The sequence below is a fragment of the Balearica regulorum genome, chromosome 25 (assembly GCF_011004875.1).
Source record: "Balearica regulorum gibbericeps isolate bBalReg1 chromosome 25, bBalReg1.pri, whole genome shotgun sequence".
In the NCBI taxonomy this organism is placed as follows: Eukaryota; Metazoa; Chordata; class Aves; order Gruiformes; family Gruidae; genus Balearica; species Balearica regulorum.
This window is the reverse complement of record NC_046208.1, coordinates 942,927-965,780: the sequence shown is the minus strand read 5'-3', so window position 1 is coordinate 965,780 and position 22,854 is coordinate 942,927. Positions and strand designations below refer to the sequence as shown.

The window sequence follows — 22,854 nt, the reverse complement described above, 5'->3', positions numbered from 1 at the left end:
TCGTGACTCATTAAACTTAAATATCAGTTGGACAGAGTTGACCTTAATTGATTTAATGAGCTTTCTCTTATGAATTTGAAAATACCAGTTACTTTTTAAAAAATGCCCAGTATTCAAAATGTTATGCTTTCAATGTCCTTTAACTTATGAGAAACCATAAAAACAAGATAATTCCTTATCTCACAGAAAATCCCCCAGTGCCAGAGGTTGCTTGTGCGTTCCTGGTGCAGATGGAGGTAAGGCCTGTTCCCCCAGAGACTTCTCCAAAGCCAGCAATGACCAAAAGGACACCTCAGCCCAGGGGAAAGATTAGCTTGTTTGCTTAGATTATCCCACCCTGCGCACCATTCAGAGCCAAGGCTTCCTGAGCAAGGGTAAAGAGAGATGTGTCTGTGTCTGGCTAACGCAGAGCGGCACAGGAATCGTTCAGCTTCTGTTTCACCAAACGTTTCCCATGCCGTTTCCCACAAGAACTATGTTTCTATTCTATTCTGCGCCAAAAAAAATATAACAGTGAGTTATTTGTCGCTTTGTAGGGCTGTACAAGCGCAGAACGACTTCAGCCTTTCCTCACCCTGCTCTTACCTAACGCGGTGCTGCTACCTCATCCTAGCCCAGCTCCCTTGGGAGACACGGCAGGAATTGCCATGTTGGAAAATGGATTTTATTACAACTTGTAATTGAAAAGATAAAGCTTAAAAGGAGGAGGTGGCAAATACAAATTTAACACGGCTATTTTCCAGCCTCACTTCCCCTCCTGGGAGCAAGAGCCCCTTCCCAGAGGAACCCTCAGCTGGAAACTGCTTTGGCTTTTGGCTACAGAGCAGCAATGACGAAGGTCTCGCATGACTAAGGAGGAGGGAGGGGAGAACAAGCAGCAGGAAGGACATGGACGTGGACATGGACATTTACCTGCATGAGCTGATAACGCTTAGGATAAGGCACCAAGCTGTTATTTAACTAGTGGAATGGAGATGGCTCCTTCAGGAATGGTCCACCTCACTTATGAAGGTCTTTTTGGAGGTAGAGGTTTACCATGGTATGTAAAGCAGAAGAGAAATTGTGAATTTCTGACCCTTTGTGTTCTGAGTGCACCCAAACTCCTCAGAGAACTGAGACTTTGTCCCAATCCCTACAGACACAAAGCACCATTACATCTCACAGCAGTGGCCCAGAAGTGACCATCGATAGCCACCACCAGCAGTCCTGGTCCTTTGCTGCAAAGCAGAGACCTTCACCAAAAGCATTTCCACACCAGGAGAACGGGGGAAAGACTCCTCTCGGCCAGGAATGAGCTTTTGATGAGTTGTGCCACAGATTCCCCACCAGAGCAGCTGATGGAGAGAAAAAGAGATTTCTAAACCAGAAAGCCACTTGCTGCCAGGATAGACACGAGCACATCCATGGGAAGGCTGACACGGATCATGGTCTTTGCTCTGCTTTCCTTTAGTGAACAGGAGAGAGCAAGCTGTACCTGAGATATGATATGATCGTATGATAAATGACTGCTTATCACCACTTACGCAGCAGGAGGTACTGTTAAACATCAAAATTGAGTCAATGGAGACGCTGATCTCCCACCCCTGTAGCCTGGCGTAAGGGAAAATAATGAATCAAAGTCTTCAGAGATGGCACAAACAGCTTGGACTGACTCGTTACAAAAACAACACTGCGCTTGTGTTTTCTTGCAGCAGGAGCAGTTATGTATCTATGAAGGAAAGGCGGTGAGGGCTGGACGATGCTCAGGAGCTGTGCGGCCCAGGACTGTCCCTCTCCCATGGTAAAGGGCAGCAGGAGCAGTGGCAAGACCAGCACGGCAATGGGGACGTGCAGGGACACCCTGAGTCAGTGGCAAGGGATGCAAGCTGAGAGACCAGATTATATTCAAGCATTTAAATACAAACAAGTTTCACGACTGAGAATATTTGGCAGAGGACTCAAGCAGTGAAATGCTCTTTGACAGAACAATCTCACTGCAGAAAAGACCTGAAGCCAACAGCAAGCAATGGGGATGCCAAGAGCACAAAGGAGATGGTCTGAAACCTATCAACTTCACTAGCAAATGATCTCGTTTCTCTTTTGACTTGACTTCTTAGTTTGTGTTTTTACTGGTTTTGTAACATCTAAAAACCTTGCTATTCAGTCTTACAACAAAGCTCACAGAATGATTCAAAACTATAAACCTTCTGAGAAGGTCACTCCTTTCTACTGCCTTTCAAATAAAAGATGAGATGGCCCAGGGTAGGACAAAGGGACAATGGAGCGATTTTAAAAAAGCAAATTTAGGAAAGGGGGATCATTTCTTGGTTAGTCCATCCCTCCCTTGCCCCGGTACCCATGCACTTGGAAAGCAGCTCATCAGCACAACCACCCATTATGTTTAATCTTGGATGGGAACTAATTAAGAGAATATGGTGGAACTACCTTTCAGCTTTTATGTCCCCGATGACTTCATAATACCCAAACTGAGTTACCAAAGGGGATAATTAGCAAAGTTCAAACAGAAAGCGATTAATAATATGACAAAGCCATGATTAAAACAGTCTATTAACTGCAAGACAATACTGGCCTAATTATGGCAACATTGACTTTTATTACTGTGAAGTAGCTTGCACTATCATTTAAGAGATTCACGGATAGCTCTGATTTTAATGTGAAGAGTTATATTTAATATCTTGAAGATGTAATTTAGCTTTCCTTCCACCCACTCCCCCCAGAGAAAACAAAATACGTTTGATTTGGAGTTGGAGTTAAACTACCTGTTGGAGTTAAACACAGTTTGAATACCTAGAGTGGAAGTTCAAGGGGGGCTGAAAAAATTAAATGCTACAGGCTGAGGGCCAGCGTGGGGCCAGGCTCATGCCACAGCGGCCACCAGCCACCAGGACCTGTGGTACTGACCCAGTGGTCCCCTTCCCGGAGCCCCTCGGCATCTGCGAGAGGACAGATGTGTTTCTGCAGGCCCTGGAGCACCCTCAGCACAACCTCCTCACCAAAGCAGCGCGGGCACTTTGACATGACTTTCTGCTGAGGTTGGGCACCGGTGGTGCTGCCGTCATGGCACATTGGGTGCCACGGCTCCGTTGTCACGCACAGACCCAGACAAAGCGTCTGACCTGATCCTGCCAAGATCACCCCTGCGAGAAGTTCCTCCTGGTGAGTTTTCTGGTGGTCAGTGGAAAATCTCAGCATCAGGGAGAGGTCTGGCTGGTTTTTTCCCCACTAGGTTTCTTCCAGCTGAAAAAGCAGTTCCCAGCTATTCTGAGCGATGACTTGGAGCACGTAACGTCTTGCCACAGCAAATGCTCCTGGAAGAGCAGTGTCAGGAGGTGGCAAAGCCCCGAGGTGGGGAGTGATGGTGATGTACCTTAACCTCGCTTGTACTGGCTGCGCAACTGGTTTTCCAGTGTAATACATCAGCCATTGCTCATACCACGTCAGGAGATGTTTCCAGGCTTCTCTGTCCATTTTTGCTACATTTTTCTATTGCAACAGCACTTGTGAGAATATATTGTTCTATTTCTGTAGGGCTTTGTAGAGATCACGCATTCAAATGATGGATTACTACGAGAGTTATTGCTGGAGGAGAAGACAGGCAGCTCTGGGGCTACAAAAGACCACGTGAGGCACCCACCAACTGCTGATCTAATTTTCTCTCAATTGAGAAACCTCAGCAATGTAAGTCTGATTAGCTGAGGGCTGGAAATTGGGCATGAGAAACTGTGGTGAATCTCAGATGCCTGGGGCGAGGGCAGAGAGGAGCACGGGGCAACAGCAGGGGAAAAAAGAAGAGGTTTCCATTAAATCCTACCTATAGACTTGTTTATTTAGCAATGCCGGTCAGCTTTGACCATTTACAGAGGAAGGAGCAGGGACTGGATGGAACAGAAACCGAATGTTAAACCAGCGCAGCAGCACAGCATCCAGCAGCACCGCAGCCAAAACCGAAACACGAAGCAGAGCAGAGCGAGGGAACTGCCCCTTTGGGAATACAGCTCAGCACAAACCCTGCAAGGCACCAGGGAGGGCAGCAGCAAGCAGAGCACGTCGCAACAAGAATTTTGGAAAGGAAACCGGCTGTCTTTCTTATAAATCGTGAAATGCTGCGTTTGATGAGAGGCGAGCTGCAGTGCAGCAGCATGTAGTTCTCAGGCAGCTCCTTATCTCCTCCCCGAGCACGCCACGGACACGGGGATGTGCAAATAATAAAGATCAGATTGTCCCTGTCACCCAACACAGCTTCAGTTCTTGTATCTGCAAGCAGCTCTATTTAACGGCTAAGTGGGCGCTGGGGTCTGCAGAGACCCCGGTTGCAAGAGGGAAGCACTGCAAGCCTGCTCACTAATTGCCCCTGTTTTCTGGGATTATGTCCAGCGTGTCAACCCTCTGCTGAGGTCTTCATCATCACATCTTCAGGCCTACTCGCTGCCATTTGGTTGTCATTTGCAACTTCAGCAACACTTCTTGATTTACTGGTTGTGTTCTCTAGGCAGCTATGAGCTATAGGAACATGTCCTGAAATATGCTTGAGCTAGACAAGCCATTAGCAGCTGTCACTTCAAAGTCTAACTGCAGTCAATTTGCTTTTCACAAGCAGCCTCAGAGCACAGGAGCTGGATGCGTTGCGAATCACTGCAGCACAGGCTGCTCCTCAAACAAGATCACAGAGGTGTGGGTCGTTAGTGAGGGGAAAATATTTCATCAAGTTCTCAGCAGATGTTAAAGGACCAGGTCAGAAAACAATTATGGATTGAGTAGAGCTCCCGTCGTCCCTCAGACGTTATCTCATGCAGTGGGTGGGGATAAGGGTTGCAGAGCAGCCCCCGTGCAGCAGCAAGGCGGGCAGCAAGACCTGGAGAGCACCGGGGATATCCATCACCTGCGGGTCCACAGGTTCCGAGACCGTTTACTGAGACCCTCCAAACTGCTCCTAGCCTGGGAGCGATCTGAGCAGCAGGAGCAAGTGTCAGCGGTCCCTTACGGCTCTACCTGCACCTACTGACACCCTGCTCAGAGCTCGGCTGCTTGTCAGGTTTCCTTGCAAGGGGACGGGGAGCATCGCCCGGCCGAGGACAGTGCCGCATCCTTAGAGTATGTGGGAGAGGAAAATGAAGTCACAGAAATATTCGGCGACCCATCCAGAAAGAAACAAATCAGTGTGGGTTTGTCTCTTGGTAATTAAGTAAAAAGTCACTGATTATTCCTCTCAGCTGCCCAGCGCAGCACAATGGTACAAAATACCCGCAGAGACCCTGGGAGCCTCCTGCACTGTGCACACCCCCACGACCCTGGTACGCTTTACAGAGTTTCTCTGGGTGAAGGCAAGCAGCGGTTCCAGCTGCCTCTTGCTGTGGAGCATGCCCAAATCTTGTTTTGTTACTCTACATCAACCACAAGTAATTCCACAGGAGACAGCACAATGAAAGTGAATTGAAAACAGCGTGAAAGCAGGAAGTTTTCACAGATTGTTTTACACAAGAGCACTTCCACGCTCGGTTCATCACATGCAGCTCAACGGCAAACCCCCCTCTCAAACTAGCGGCAGGATGGAAATCCTCATGAGATGAACACCGCAAATTTTCTGAGCAGAAACATTCACAGAGTCTCTGAAATATCCCCTTGGAAGCTCTGCAAACTCAACCTTCCTCCTGCACAAAGTTAAAAGGAGATTTATCCTCTTCATGTGCTTCGGCAGTCCCCGGACACCGAGTCTCACGCTATCAGTTCCCACCAGCTTCCTCCTACCAGCACGGGCTCCCGCAGGAACCCCGAGAGCGTCCTCATCTCCTTGTCACACCCAGCTATGTAACGGGTTATAGGAAGGTAGAGACGTGACAGCTCAAACTGGCTATGCCAAAGTTTCAGTTAGATAGAAAAAAAGAAAAACTTCTTAAAAATTAATTTGCTGCTACCACAGGGTTCCTGCCATGCAAGAGCTTATTGGAATGCAAACTATAAGCTTCAAAGGGAAGGATGAATCAGAAGCTATTTTGAGAGTAATTATATAAGATTATAAAATTCAAACCATCTCATTATTGCACGTTAAGTATGAAGACAACCTGCTTCAGAAGGAGACCTTGCAGGGATCCAGTGTTTCAAGCGACTATGATTTATGGTCCAAGTGCAAACAGCAACCTCGTAACTCCCGTCCAGACAAAACTTTCTTCATTAAGCAATGCCAGGGCTTTTTTTCATCATTTAATGTAATTCTTTAGGGGACGTGGTTCTATAGCTGGGAGAATAACTAGAACATGAGACACGGACAACTTCACGCAAAGTTTTGTTCCTTTAACAGTTGTGTAATTTGTTGTCCTGGAAACCAGCTATCAGCTTGTTAGTGACAGTACTTGCAAACTCCCAAATTTTATAAACTCCGGTTCAAATTATAATTAAGGAGAAAACACTTAAACAATAAATTTGCACATGGAATAAAGTACTATTTCAGCAACACCAGCCACAGCAAGCAGCCTGGGTGTCGGTGCAGCCAGGAAACACAACTTGGTTCCCCCGTGCTGCGATGGAGACTGCGGCAGCTCATCCCTGCAAGAAGACGGGGTCCGGGGACACCCCCCGAGCAGTCACCTGCATTGCGTGCTGCCTGCAAGAAGAAAAGAGAGTTGGGTTTATTTTTGCTTGCGTAGCCAGGCTACAGCTGAAGCTCCTGCTATGTCTTGGCTTGGAGGAAGCGGGCGCGCGGGTGGGAGGGCTGCGAGCTGCTCGCTCCCTCGGGCAGGGCAACGCATGTGCTGTCCTCGCTGCACCCCGGTGCTGGGAAGGACCTTCACACCTGATGGTCTGAGCAAGCTGATTAAAGTGCATTAAACAGAGAAAAGGTGGGGAAAATAGAGGCTAGCATACCCTTTACTAGCTGGTGGTTTTCAGTTTCCGATTTGGTACTTTTATCACCCAGGGAACAGACGGTAAATGCATTCAGATACAGGGGAGGGAGGTGCACCGGTCCACCAGGCTGAGTTTAAAAAAGCAGAAGAAAATCCGAACAGAGTAATTCAGAGGGAAGTACCAAAGGTGATTTTTCAAGTCCAGAATCGACAATGAGGTACTTTACGCATACATATGTATATATGATAAAAAAAAATAAACACATACATATGAAAATGTGTAATACGCCAAACAAAGGAATGCAACGTTAGAGGAGATCTCAGTAGCCTGGAGCTTGTGCTTTACTCACTGCAATAGAATGGAGAAAGATTGAATTGCCAAAAAAAAAGTGCAAAGAATCGTGAATAGCTGACAAGCCAAAGCTGTCTGCATGCCTGCTGCATACAGGAGAAACCTCCACCACATCAGGTTCTGGTCAGCCAAAACCCAACTACAAAATACCATGCGCCCGTAACAAGAGCTCAGCGAAATCTCTGCTACGCAGTAATACCGAATATAAGCGACAGAGGGATTGCCGCAGGAATTGCTGAATTGTCGTGGTAAGATAGACTCAGTTCATCGTTCACTGAGACTCTGGCAACCAGAATGTCAAGCAAGTTGAAACAGTCTTAAGTAGTCCGCAATCAGCCGGAGTTCAGACCACATCAGCAGGCAGAAGCGTCTGTGCCTCGTGCGTTCTGAACTCGCAGGGTCCTGTGACCATCCCCGCTCAAAGGGCTGCACCATCTTCCCCTAAGAGACCTTTGCTTGCTGACCACCGCAAGTCAGGCACTCCTATGCCTACATCCTTTTCCTGGTGTACGTATTAAAGGAGACAGGCAAAAAAAATAAGAGTTCTTCCCCGTGCACAGGACATTTTGGATCCAAGGCCATCTTCTACAGAGAAAAGGATGTCAGACGTTCAAGCTCAGAAAAAGACAGCCTGTTCCTTTCCCTTAGTCACCTTCCTCCAGAGCGAAGATGATGGGTAGCTCAGTGAAAGCCCACATAAGCCGAACATCTTTGAAAACCCAGATCAGATCATGGTCAAAATGGATTAGAAACAGAAAAGAAATCTCAAATCTGTGTGGGTAGGAAGGTCTGTCCAAAAGGTATTAAACCACCAAGGTCAGTACTGGAGACGAGGTTAACATGCCACCTATCACCTTGGCAAGCCACAGGCACAGCAGTCACACTTGCTGTGCAGCACAAGTCACGGTAACATCTGGAACAGCTCTTTGCACAAGGGTCTCGGCACAGCTGGCGGAGCCCTGCTCCCTCCTCTTTACATCCCCCTGCGCGGGAGGGACGCCAAGCCCGACACGGCTGCAGAGGACACCCGGGGAGAAATGTCTGTGGCAGAGGAGGTCCCCGGGGCTGGGGTGCTGCCGTAGCTCTCTCCTCGCTGGTAGCACCCGTGCCCAAACCAGACATGCCGAGACGGGCACAGCACCAGCACTCTGCTGGGGACACCGTGCAGAAGCACTCAGTGACCCCGAGCAAGGGTTGTTCACGCCGCAGAGCCGACATGGCAGCAGAGCTCGTGCCAGGCAGAGCCGAGCAGGCGGCCGAAGCAGCAGCAGGCGACCACACGGACATCCTCAGCGGTGCCATCCCAGCCTCCCGCTTGGAAGTTGGCTCTGCCAATGGACAGTCCCTGACCTGTCCTCAGCCTGGGCTCCCCAGCCAGGACCTGGAGGTGAAACTCCCTTCTTCCACCATCGCCTTGCCCACTAGTGACTACGGGCTTCATACAAAACGCTGAGAGGCCCGTATCAATACCCAGAGAAAATAACTGATACACGTTAGAATGGCCGTGCCCCAGCGGAACGGCTGGACCAGAGAAGATTGCTCAAAGGCTTCTGAAGACCAAATACCTTGGTATTCAGTGGTTATTGACCCATCTGCCGATTCGGACTTTCCCTCCAGGCTGCATCAGCAGCACATTTGTTATTCAAACTTTTGCTGGCATGTGCAATAAGAAGGGGAACTTTGAGCTGTCAGCGATGCAGCGTTTCTGCTATCAAAAGTGACAAAAAAAGGGAAAAAAAATAATGTTCCAAACCAAAGGAAACATTCCCCAGTGATTTAGGTCGCTTTGTGTCTTAATCAGCTGTTCTCTAGAGTATTATAAATGAGATAGTAAGAGTTGTCATTGCTTTATGCCTAACTGATGACGATCTAATGAACTATTATAAGCCACACTGCATATAATTATAGTACGTAGCTGTGTGCTAAACCCATGACATTTTCTCACAATACGCTGTAGCAACGTCTGTAAATGACTCGGCAGCACTGAACGCACCCAGTGACCCTGGGCTGAGGTTAAATACCTGCCAGTGAGCATCGTCTTCCTCCCATGATGTGACCCCAGACATCCAGGACCCGAGCTGCGCGCCGAAGACGTGCCAGGGCTGTTCAACATGGGGCAAGTCTCTGGCCAGACCTGCTGAAGCTGAGCAGAGCCGGACAGAGAGCAAAATCCCATAATACAGACACTTCTGGGAAGTAGAAATACAACTGCATCTCAAGATGTGACGCAAACAGAAAAAGCAACAGCTTTTCACTGTCACTCTGTCTCCATTAAGTCACCAAAGACCCTGGACCTTAAAATTTCCCTTCACAAACTTGCTCAAAGCCGTGAGTGTTGTGAGACATCGGAGAGGCCGGGGTCAGCAGCGCTTCAGTGTCCAGCTGCGCCGGAGCTGCCGTCTCTCTGCCCTTCACTTTCTACAGTGAGATTTGGGGCTGGGGAAATGCTGCTCTGCAGCTCTTTGACTCCATTTTGGCTCAAAAAAATCAGGCTGCCTCGAAAAGATCTCAGGACAAGGCTTCACTGGGAGCAGAATCAGGGTCTCTGCCCATCCCAGCCTGCAGCCCCAGAGGCTGAAGCCCCGTGCTGATCTTCATCCCAGCACGGGTGCCAGGCATCTCCAACCCTGTGTCCGGGCTGGCGTGAGAGGACCCAGCCTGAGAACCCAGAAAAGCAGAGCTCGGCCTGGGGAAGGGCAGAAGGCCCCAAGTGTGGGACAAGGCAGTCCGAAAGCTTTCCACAGGCTTTCCTTCGGCTGAGTGGCCCCCCTCCAGGGACACAGAGCCCCGCCAAGTGCAAAGGGGATCCTTGACCACGGGAAGGCATGCTGGAAGAGTTTTATTGCCTGGACCTGCCCCACAGGAAACCTAAAGCAAGAGCTGCAGGATTCATCAAGAACTGCCCTGTGTCTGGGCGATACACAGATCCGTGTCCTCAAGAGGTCAGGTTGCCAATTAAAGCCATCTAGACGCAGTACGACCACGTAAGCCCATGTCATGCCCTCTTTCTCTCAACCTGTCATGCTTATAATACCTGGCACACAAAAGACAGTCTGGTCCGCATGGCGAAACAGGACCGGCTGGTTGGAAGCAGGCTCTGCGCAGGGTGCAGCGCAGCCGGGAAGGATTCCCCCCCCCACCTACCCCCATACCTGCACGGGACCCGCCGCTTGGCACAGACACCCTGCGCTGCCCACCCGGGAATGCAGCAGTTATGAACAGAGTATTTCTTTGTTCAAGCTCCGCTGAATGGTCAGGGAACTTCCTCCCTGAATGGCTCCGCTCCTGTCATTAGCTGCTGCTGCTGCTTCCATTAGCTCCTAACAAAGACGGAGATCTTTAACCCCTAAAATCTACTATACAGCAGTCACGCACGCAGGCTGGACTGCCTGATCCTACAGATGTATTAAATGGATTCTGAGATTCCTTTTTCCCTTTTCCAATGACTCATATCACTCCATGCTGTGCAGCTGACAATCCATTTATCAGGAACATCTTGACCCGAGACCACATTCAGAACTGAGCTCAAATAACTCTGAGCAAATGCTCGCAGACAGCCAAGAGATGTAGTGCTGCGTATGGAAAGGATGCATTGAAGGAGGTGCTCGCTATACTCACCTAACACTGTGATGTTACAAGAGCACATGCATTTCTTTGCAGTGCTTATATGCATAGAAAACAGAGTAACACCTACATTACCTACAGAAAACATGCATAGAAAATCAGAGTAATACCTACATTACCAGAGACACTGGTGTGCTAGAATTTCTGGGCGATTATTAATCCATAGAACCAAATACTCTAGGACTGTATGTCTTAAGGATGGTTTTGAAAGGGCTTGTAGTGAACTGAGCTTCTGGTATCCTGCCTTCAGTCTGCCCTGCACAGTCTCCTGTCATGTTGTCAAACACTAACCTGCTACGGCACAACAAACCGAACTAAATATAAAGGCGGCCTTAATTAGCAACTGCGGTTTCACTACGTACAAGACACCCTGCAGGATAACTTTCTTTTTTTCCATAGACATGGAAAATGCGCAGTTAACGTACAGTCACTTGAAACATCCCTTCTCTGTCCCTCTAGGATGCCATTTTGCAATGTACAAGTATAATTAAAGACAATGCGTGGCAGAGAGACAAAAAACATCTCTCCCAAACAACTGCCAGGGTGAGGGACTGTTCTGTGAGTGAGTCCACTGGATTCAAACAGTAAGGGCTGTCACAGACAAGCTTCCTGATTTTTCCAATATACAGCTAGAAAGGACAAATATACATTAGCATCTTTGAAAAAGAAATAACAAATACTAAAGCTAGAAAAAGCTGCCTAATCAACAAGAGATGGAAACCTGGGGTCCTAAGGAAGAACAAGCGATGTACCTGGAAACGTGAACAGTAAGAAGAAACGGGTAAGAAAAACAAGGATAGCTGAAACTGCAGTTAAATGAAAAATTGTATCAGACATGAGATCCAGTTATGGTTCTGTTTTTATCTCTGAACAATGAATATCCACATGTGAGACTGACTGTTAGCGAATACACGATACGTGCAGCAGGCTGTGCACATTGCACTGGTACGACTTCAGCAAAAGCAAAGATGTCAAGCCCCAAACACCTGCAAACACAGAAATACCAGCTTTCAGAGTCATCCCGCAAAACAACGGCGAAGATGAGAGTCAGGCTATGCCCTGATTTGAACTAGCTGAAAGCACATGCTCGGTTTCAGTGAAACGCCGGGAGAATACTGAAATCGGAAGAAAATGTTTCAACAGCACAGAGAGAAACTGCTGAAGCAAAATGTTTGTTAAGGAAAAAAGGCTCTGTATTATGAAAAAAGGCAAAAAAATTAACAAAGTAACTTCAGAAAGGTGGACTTACCGAACAGGTATCTGCTCCTCAGCTCGGTCCCTGGTCACTGTCCTCAGCCTGCTCACACACTCAATTAACACCAGCAGCAATCTGGCTGCCTGTTTCTATGGAGTTTTAGATGCTGATCCCTGACTATGCATGAGGCTACTGCAGCTGCACTGGAATAGGCTCCGAGGTCCGCAAAAAAATCTACAAACATCACCAGCCTCCCCGTACTGCTTCAGGAATGAGTCAACCAACAGCAATTAGGCAGACGCAAACCTGCGTCTATGCGGAGAGGTACTCAGAAAGCTCCTAAACATGCACACTCTCCACACAGCTCTGGAGGTGCGTTTTATTTACCGGGACCATCACAGCGCGTAGCCAGAGGCAGCTGTAGAGTCATAGATCCACACAATACATAAGCAGAGACACGTGTGCGTAGACAGACCGTATAATCCATTTTGCTTAGATTTATGCAGCTGGGTTTAACCTTATTTTACCATAGTTTCGCAAACCTTCCTCTGGTAGCGAGGTTTGAACCTGACACCTTCAGGATCAGAGCACAAACCTGTTTTACTTGAGCTAAAGAGCAAATCTGCTGCACGTAGCTCTCGCTGGCTCTTTTCCTGCTGGTGGACCAGACACTCGCAGAGGAAGGCAAGATCCATTTTGCAAGTGCATTACTCTGTGATGAGGAAGATCTTTGCCCCAAGGTGCTACTCCTCACGTGCCTGGCCTCTGGAAATACAAGCTTCAGTGATTAATATTAGCTTTGCCTGGGTGGCTTTAAACGTGTTTACTGTTATATTTACTTAAAATACACTTGAATAGTGATTCAGAAAAGTGTGGTATGACAGCTGGTAAGTAAATTCAAGACTTGCCCGCATTTCACAGGTAGTGGCTGTCGGTATCCGATATCAATGAATGAGCATGTCATCAATTTTCCCATTAGTCAAACTGCCCTATCAAGGGATAATTTTTTTCCAAGAAAAATACTCCAGAAGCAATTTCTCCATATAAAAGCGATCTTTCCGCATCAACATTCCTGCAATGAAAAAAAACCAAACCCCTATTGCACAAAAATTCACCCCTTGTTTCTGCCTGCAGCAAGAACACTTATGTACTTGTGGGTTTAACATTTTAATAGTATTTGCGAAGTGCCAGGAGGGTGTTCAGCACTGTACAAGATGTACTGCCTGCATCATGAAGTTTAAAAAGAACAGTTCACGCAAAGGGCACAACACTAAATGTGCTCTGAATTATTGTGGGATTAGAGCACAGAAGGACAGCTGACAAAGCGTGCTAGGAAACAGAAAATATTGTAAAGACTCTTCTGGTTTTGCATTTTTCCCCAGCTGTCTGTTTTCTTCCTCTCACTTCAGCTTTCACATGCTGCACTGGGAAAGCACTGGAGCATTTTGCTGGTGCGACTCAGCGCACGCAGGAGGGTTTGAGGAGGGTGCACACGCTGTGCCGAGATCGACAGGGACTGCTGTGCGTGCAATCCCAGGGTGACTCTGGGTAAAAACTGCAACACCTCTGCGCATCACCCATTGTGTCCTGGACTTACTCCACAGGGCAGTGAAGCTTTTCATAAATGGATACACCGAGGCAAAACCCTCAGCATGTTCCTTAAAGAAAGTCGCAACACGGTAATGCTGGAGCTAGAAATCAAACCCAGGGGTTTGCTCCCAGATGTGCTCTGATCCTGCTGTAAATTCCCACCTGTACCCATGCACTGTCCTTTAAAGTCAGCAAGCGTCGCAAGCCGCAGGCTCCAGTTGCACTCCACCAGCTCTGCACCTTCATTTGAGAACGCTCATTTTGTTTTTAAATCTGAGGAGGCAAGCTCCCATCTTCCGTGCTCGGCACGACCTCCCAGGACCGGCTGGCAGCCTCTGTCTGCGGCCAGACCCAGCACTGTGCACCCCTGGGGAGCGCGACCTGGTGCGGGTAAACGTTGGGAGTGAGTCGGAATGCAATTCAGTCCAAACTGAGCGACAACCTGACCGTGCAGACAAGGACGTTTCATGGTGGCAGGAGCTGTGCAGGGCATGACGCAATGCCCGGTACCCAGGGATGCTGGCAGGCTGGAGCCGAGCTGCCCGCAGGAAGGACCATGGGCTTCGTACTCCTGGGAGCAGCTCTGGGCAGGAGCAGTCAGGGGAGAGCTCACTCCACCTCAGGAGCTCCAAGCAGCCCCGGAGAGCAGGATTTAGCCCCCTGTTTCTCAAAGACCCTGGAGCCTGTTGCTCTCCAACAAGCAGCCCCACTCCCATGGGCAGAGGGACCGGTGACGCGGGGTGGCTCACCATGCCCAGCGCAGCATTCCCGTGGGAAACTGCCAGCATGGGCTCCCCTGCATCCCCAGCCAAGTACTTTGCACTTCAGCAGGGCTTGTCCACAAATTTTCTGAAAGCGCTGTCCTAGAGCATTTCCTGCACCTCCAGGGCAGAGAAGCGATATATCCATTTATTTAAGGCACATCACCGCAGTGGTAAATGTTGTCCCTATATCACAGGTATTTCCGCTGTCGACAGCTTATGCCCCTGTCACACTCCCAGCATCGCTGCACAACAGCTGAGGACTGGCAGGGAAGAGAGCTATCAGATGGAGGGAGCTACGGGGGAGGATTTTAGATAGGCACAACAAAAGGATGCTGCATCTTGCTCGATCGCAGGGCCCACAGCCAAGAGATCAGTTCTATTCCTGGCACCGCCACGGGCCAAACTGCAGGCAAACGCTCACCCTCGCATATCCACTGACGCATCCGTACCAAAACCTTCCTCATCCAAATACCTTATTTTTCTGACATACTTAGCTGCTGGATTACTAGCCAGCAGCAGCCGCCTGCAATGCTCCTTTGTTGGCTGTACAGTAATGTATGGCGTACTGGAGAAGCACTGCAGCTATATTTCTCTTTTTGACTTTAAGTAGAAGAATCAGCTATTACATAACCCAGCGTACAGAGAGCAGAGGAGCATCTACTTTATACACAGTAGCACTTTCCACATTCGGTACAAAATGGTTTAAAAAACAGTAATGACTGCATAAAAGCATATTCTGACATTTCCTTACATAAACTACTCAGTAATATTTCTATATTCACAGGGGATTTTTCCACTGTCAGATGCAGTTCAAGAAGGCGAGTGCTACCCGGCTGATTTCCTTGCAACCCCACAGCATCCCCAGGAGATACGGCCCTCCATCGATACGTGAAATATCAGAAAAAACCCAAACCACCTCTCTGGGTCTAACGGCAAGCAGAGCTTCGCAGCAGCAGCCCTGGCACCCAGCTTTGGCGGCACCAGAGTGCTTTCATCCGCCCGCTCACAAACGATGCAAACTTCATTGAGCTACTTGACAAGCCAAGCTGATTTAGCTATTAGCTAATAGATTTATCCAGGAGGTAACAAACTGACGGAGAAGCCGCTGACTTCACATGACGATGACAAATAGGGCCAATTTTCCTCCAGCGAGCTTTGCATCTGAGGCTGCGCCATCCAGCACGGGTAGCACCCAGTACTCAGGCTGCACGGCTGCTCTGACACTCCTGTCGGTACCGACACGGCACCCTATCTCAAAGCCGTGTCACTGCTCATTTTTGCACAACCTCATTTTTTATTTACATATCTTTATGAGGAAGGACTCGACGGAGCTGAACACAGCACTCCAGGTAGCCGATAGCAAATTTGCTTAACATGAGTCTTCAGTGTAAAATGGACGAAGCACAAATGCAGATAATTAGATAAACATCCAGACACTAATGGAAAAGGTATCTTATCACCCCAACCGTTACATTAGTCAACACTTAATGTAAACGGATGTGTTTCCCTTGCTGGAGCAGTTTTACATCCAGGCATTTGAGAAATATTAGTACCCGTTGGGCCCAAACAGTGTCCTGAGCGCTCGTCTAGACATAAAAACGGGCCCGGTCATGCAGAGCAGAGAGAGCAGCAATAGCTGTGAGTGCACCCGCTGCGGGCAGCCAGCCCAGCACGACTTGCCCAGGGCACTGGGGTAGAGGCTGACGCTTAAACCGGAGAGCAGAGCAGACAAACGGTTGAGATGTTAAAGGCGTATGATGATGCCATCGCGACCTGAAAACAAGGTCCTGAGCAGGCTGCGCAAACGCCAGGCAACTGTCGGTCCTAACGGGGCGGATGGAACAAGATCAGTACAGGTATTTCTGCTGCACAGAGTCACAAAAACGTTAATTTTGGTACTAAGGTAAAAAATTATGAAGCAAGGCAGTAAGTTATTTGCAATAGAGAAAACAGCTGCACTGGATGCAATGCAGCCGTGGTAAGAGGCCTTCGGAACAAGCTGGTACAAAGCAAAGGCACTGTAAGATGACAATTAAGTTACAAGCAGAGCGGGATGTGAAATGAAGGTGTTAGGCTGGACGTACTGGCAAAACAACGGTGGAAGCACCGCTGCAAGCAAACAAACGGCAGAAGACCAGAGAAACTGAAGAGCCCCAAGCGTGTCCCGCGTGCCAGTCGTGTCCCAGCGCGAGACGCTGGCAGAGAGAGGGGCAGGAGAAACCGAAGCAAGATGACGCAGGAAGCCTTGGACGGGGACTGACAGGCTACTGTGCCTGGGCTCTGCACAGGTGTCCTCAGGAGGAGAGAAGAAAAGTTTCTGAAAACTTAATGCTGTGAAATCGGGCAGGGCTGGTAGATCATTATCTACAGAAACCTTAAAAAAAAAAAAAAAAAACACCCCACTCTATGCAAATGTTTTCATACACAAACAACTTAAGGCATGTTATCAATAATGCTAAAAAGCACGGGATTCTGGTTTTGCTCCTCAGCCTGTGAGCCTGGGATATAAGCTCCCCCTGCCAACGTCTTCTGAAGTTACAGCAGAAGACGACCTCTCTGGAACAAGCAGCTGTGAGCAGAAGTGTACAGAAAATTAACTGCTTTCCAATAAAGAAATGCCCCTTTGCTCTTCGAGCAGTATGCTTCCTCCTGATTCATCGCTGACACCGCCAGTGTGTCTGCCCAGCTCTGCAAGCTAACAAGGAACAACTTCAGGCAGTTCTTAGGGAAAGTAAAACAAATACATGAAAGTACCTTCAGATCCCTTATTGGTGAACAAAAATCCACGCGAGTCCTTCCTTTTCTTAAACTGGGATAACAGCAATCAGTTCCTATCATCTCAGTAGCTTAAATAAGCTTTTTTAACTGCTTTTTTTGCTTTATACAGGACAGCAGTCTATGTTTTTAAACTTTACCTCATTAACCACCTCCTCGCCAGCACGTAACACCCCATCTGCCCCCTCTGTGCAGCTCTATCCCCATCGGGCAACGCCGTTTCGCATCAACAGGTGAGGTAGCACTTGCACCCAAAACTTCACGGCAGACTACGTGTAAAGGAACATAATGACACAGAGATGTGTGCCGAGACCAATCCCCCCGACTCTACCACGGGACTTGCAAACGTTTCCCTCCCCTTGCCGGAGTCCTCCTGCCTTCCTCCGGTTGTCGTCAGTCACAAGCACGACTGGAGCAGACAGGACCAGAGTACTGTACCTGGCTCGGAGATGATCAGGCTCTGGTCGGAAGGCAGCAGGAGGAATTCCCTGCAAATGTCCAGGTCCAAGCTAGGCAGGGTTTTCTTCCGGCACAGCTCGGTGACAATGCGGACTGCCTTCTGACAACGGCTGTCATCCTTGGTACCACTCATCTCCCACACCGCATCCTCCGCTATCCCCCTCTGCTGTCTAAGAAAGTCAAACTAGGAAAAGAGGGTTTGTTTACTTTTAATCACACAAAGAGGGTCACACCAGGTCCACCCTTTGGCATGGCAGCACCCTAAGGGACACCCTGTGCCAGGCAGTGCTCCAGCTCTACAAACCCTCCTCAGCATTCGGAGCGGGGCGGTCAGCCGCCAGGAACCACAGCCCACTGCAGTCCTGCCAGCGCTCCGATGCCTCGTTGCCTCTGAGATCAGATAGCTGTTTACTGCCAAGGCGTGTTCCAGACAAAGAACCTCCTACCAAATTCAGTTTCGTGCCCTCCATACAAGACGTTGTTAAAGCTGCAGCCCAGATAATTCTTTTTAACGCGTTCATTGCTGCCCCCTTCTCCATTCTCCAGGTGCAGAGTTTCAAATCCCAGCCCATGAGCAATTCTGCAAAAAAAAAAAGTGAAGGCTGCAATCTTCTGGCTCAGGCCAGCACATCGTCAGACCAGAGAAACGAGAGTGCTCCCACAAACGCTGCACAAACTACTTACAACTGCCAAAGGCAACAGAAGAAAAGCAGCAGGTTTTATTGATTTGTTTTTACTGGTCCGAACACAACAGGCTGCAGATGGCAACAGAGATTGAGAATGCTATTGTATTTCATAATTGGATTTTTTTTTTTTTTAATTTTCTGCAGTATTTTTTTTATTCCTATTGTAATTTAGCAGACAGGTCATGCCACATGACAGAGCTACACTTTTGAACAGAGAATATATTTGACAGGCATGGGAAAAGAAGCAATTGTATAACAGGCAATTAAAATTATGTACAGCAGAATGATTTCTTGCAGCTTCTGGAGCAGAGAAGCTAGTACAAATATAATGAGCATAATGGAGAGCCAGGGCTAAAGCTACACAGCTCCCTCAGCCCCACATCGCAACCGAGTATGTTTAGCTTCATGCCACTGTGTTTATTTTCTCTGTTAATTACTTGCCAAAGCACTCGGAGCTATCACACCACCTGAGTCCCAGGAGCTACACGAGCACCCGATGCAGCACCGGGCTCCCCTGGAGCACAGCTCCTCTAACAACCATCCAGCCCAGCCACGCCAGTTCCTGCACGGCAGCAAACCTCCCAGAAGCTCCGCATCTGAATTCCCAGGCTGGGAATTCCAGGATCTACCCCAGGTGCCTCTTGTGCTGCCTCCTCCTGCCTGGTCCCTGCCCACTTCTGGGGGCGACAAGGGCTGGGCGTGGGGGAGCCGGTATTGCCCCAGCGCTGCCCACACCTCTCCCACAGCTCAGCACCACCAAGGTGCCCTTCCATGGGGCTGCAGCTCTGCTGGGGGCTGCCTCCGCACTGGATAAAACACACCGAAAAACCGGAAAAGAACTCCTTAACACTAACGTAGTATTAAAGAGCAGGCATTCTTGGATGCACGGGGGATAGCTCTGCCTATCGTACATACCCTAAAACAAAAGGTCATCCTTTATACACCTTAAAGACATGAATATTCATACATTTTTTCATACATTTTCCAAGAAGTCTCCGCCTCTCCACTACATTCACATAATGTTGGTGTTGCAAAACTACACTACGCATGCATGGGGGTCTCAGGCGGTCATTTGGGGAGTTAGCCCACACACACACACTCCTTTTGCCCTTTTATACTCTTGAGGACAATTTCTTCTCCCTGGATGTTTCCCAACTCTGTTGTCCGGCCAAGCTGTTCTTCCTTATCAACCCTTATCAAGTTGAACACGAGTCAACAGTGTGCCCAAGCTGCCAGGATGGCCAGCCATATCCTGGGGTGCATCAAGCACGGCATTGCTAGCTGGTCTAGGGAAGGGATTGTCCCACTCTGCGCTGGTGCGGCCTCACCTCGAGTACTGTGTGCAGTTTTGGGTGCCATAGTACAAAAAGGACATAAAACTATTGGAGAGTGTCCAAAGGAGGGCAACAAAGATGGTGAAGGGTCTAGAGGGGAAGACGTATGAGGAGAGGCTGAAGTCCCTTGATTTGTTCAGCCTAGAGAAGAGAAGACTGAGGGGAGGCCTCATCACGGCCTACAGCTTCCTCACGAGGGGAGCGAAGGGGCCGGCGCTGATCTCCTCCCTCTGGTGACCAGTGATAGAACCCGAGGAAACGGCATGAAACTGCGACGGGGGAGGTTTAGGTTGGGTATCAGGAAAAGGTTCTTCACCGAGAGGGTGGTTGGGCACTGGAACAGGCTCCCCAGGGAAGTGGTCATGGCACCGAACTTGACTGAGTTCAAGAAGCATCTGGACAACGCTCTCAGTCATATGCTCTGATTCAGCTGGTCCTGTGTGGAGCCAGGAGTTGGACTCGATGATCCTTATGGGTCCCTTCCAACTCAGGATATTCTGTGATTCACCCTGTTTGGGCAATCCTGCCAGGATGTTTCTGTTCTCAAGGTCAGGATACCTTCTCCGTACACATTAATCACTCATAGGCCTTATTAAATTCAAAGCTAATAATTGTTTGGTAAAAGAATTTCTCAACAACACCGTAAACTCTCCAACCATTGGGTTAGCGGCCGGCTCCCAACACAACTGGCTTGTGTTGCAGCTGAAGTGCATGTGCCACAGAGTTGAAGGCATGGCTCCAACATCCCTGTGCAAACAGGACCCCCTCGGTCACACCGGTCCTTGCCTCCTTGCCCAGACCAGTGTGTTTTGGACACCTTACCATCGCTAGCTGAGCACAGGCTGCGGCCACAGCACTTTATCCAGCGTGGCAACCTCTGCCTGGCAAGAGCAACTTACCTACTAAGCACTTCTCCTTCCAAAAACTTCTGTTGCCATGACAACATGAGTGAAATCTTTTATTAAGACAGCAATATCCTACCACTGGTCGCAAAGAGACACTTTTAATTAGACACTACCACCTCCCGGTCAGTGCCGCATAACCTTCTGCTGCAAACAGTGTGAGGCATACCTGCAGGTTAGGAAGTATTTTGGAAAGTGGTTACCATGTGCAAACACCAACATCACCAGCTGCTTGCTGGCAGCACCACAGCTTGCAAACATTTACAGAGTAGACATTCCAGGCTTTGCAAGGCTGGAAGCTAAACCAGTAATTTGCCAGGAGCTCAAGCTCAGGTATAGTTTGCATTACATTTATATGACAAACTCACTAAACCCACCCACCTATTTATCTTTTTAAGAAACTTGAAACTCAAATTATGCCCAAAACCTGTCCTTAGAACCAATCGTTCCCATCACTGACACCCCCAGCCTCCGTCTTTCTTTACTTGTTGCACAGTATTTTTCCTTAGGCTGTACAGCCCTTACAGAAGGGCCTTTCCCTCCCTGATTTGGGTCCATACACTATCTACCAGGGGCTGGACCCTACTCTGCTATGGCCTCTTAGGTGTACTGAAGTGTGAGGGAGTTCATTATGGGTTTGCTTCAACAGGAGTTCAACCCAGGATCTTTGCCAAAGCTGAACATTTGGGTTACTTCCGCCACCTCCTCTGGAGGAGAAACTTGTATACCTACACTCATGTATGCGAAGAAACTTAGTGCCACTGCAGAAGGTCCTATAGAATATCTTCTTCACCTGTGACTGAGAAGATGCAGTAGGAACATGGCACGCACTGTGCTCAGTCCACCCTGCAGATGCAGTCAACGATGCAGCGCAGGGATTTGCAGTCCCGAGAGCAGGTAGCAAGAGCCCTTGCAAAGGGAGACCCTAGCTGGGGTCTGAGACCTCCACGGGGACACTGGAGGGACCAGAGATGATATTTAGCTGGAAACTGTGACAAAGCTTGACTGGTTTACAAGGCTCAACTGGTGAGCATGCAGCTCACCTGGGCAGATTAATAACACTGCGTTCAGCACACAAAGGAAAAAAAAAGCCAAGAGATGACTTAGGTTAAATTACAATCACCTTGTGCTGGTGCTGCTGCTTCCCTATTAGAGTCTTCTTCAGGGTGACTGGATCCCAAACATCTGATCTGCTGCCCACTGCTTGAAAGCACCATTAATGGCAGCTGTTGCAGAACCAGATTAGCAGAAGTGATTAGAGACAGATTAGCAAAACAACCCCCGACCTTTCAGGACAACTTTATCCTCTTCTGGGAAAATTCAGATACACGCAGTGTCCAGGAGGCCACTCTAGGGCAGAAAATGAACATCAGCAGTTGGTTTCGCAGTGCTGGGGAAGACTGTTCTGCAAGTCAGGATGTAAGTAAGCCACACTAAATATTACAGCACTGCAGATCCAGCCTTATAGCTTCTGCAGCCCCATGAAATGCCAAATATTCTAGAAGCCACCTGTACTTTAGTAAAAGGTGTGGGAAATGCATACAGAGCACCAGACCACCCCAAACTAGGATCACATAGTTTCTAGCAAAGAGTGCTGAAGCATCCCCAAGTAGTAACTGTGACATCACCCTCCCCCAAAATTTCACCCAATGAAAAAAAAAACCCCAAACCCAAAGCAGTGGAGCAAGTAGCTATGGTTTGCACACACCACGCGCCGATGGCTCAGTGGAGGTCACGTACATCAGGATTTAGTGATAAACTCCTCTGCTGAGTGACCACCTACAGTTCACAAGCAACAAAGAACTCCAGGCTTGGGAGCCAGCTCCAAAATATGAGCTAATGACAGTAAGAAGCAAGGAAGAAGTACATCAACGCTCATCACAGCCTCCCAAGGTTTTCCTAAATAGAGCAGTTTCGCCCCTGCATCACGGAAAGCCGTTACATTATAGACGTGGTCAGCCTCAGCGCATGAACAGGCATCTCAGATAATGTTCCACAAGAGCTACTGGACATCAGCCCATGCCTGCCAGCACTACTGGTCCTGGTGAGGGACCAGCACCTCTTCTCTGCTCCTCCTTTCACTGCCTCCTCCGGGGCACCTGTGGCCCAGACTCCCAAACCCAAAGTACGGTGAGACCCAAGGGGATGCAGATGAGCCCCTGGCTAATGATGCCATCGCCACGTCTCCCCAGCACAGCAACAGTTTTTGCCTGAGCCACCAAAACTGGCACCAAGAGAGGAATTCCTGGAATACCTCTGTCAGGTATTGCGTCTGAAATTTGAATTTACCTTAAAGAGATTTCAACAGACACACACACAAAAAAAACCCAACCA

General features: G+C 48.7%; 1 protein-coding gene across 5 annotated transcripts in view; it reads right to left on the bottom strand.

Annotated features, from left to right (window-relative positions):
* SYT6 (synaptotagmin 6) overlaps nt 1-18,158 on the bottom strand; it is a 39,772-nt gene extending 21,614 nt beyond the window's left edge. For 3 of the 5 annotated variants that reach the window (XM_010306727.2, XM_075775955.1, XM_075775956.1), the window contains exon 1: nt 17,578-18,158. In XM_010306727.2, the coding sequence (XP_010305029.1) occupies nt 17,578-17,731 (154 nt within the window). In that variant the 5' untranslated portion in view covers nt 17,732-18,158. Of the gene's footprint in view, nt 1-12,064; nt 12,388-17,577 lie in introns of those variants that run through there. The other 2 variants (XM_075775958.1, XM_075775957.1) reach the window with 2 other exon arrangements.
* Between the last annotated feature and the right edge of the window lie 4,696 nt (nt 18,159-22,854).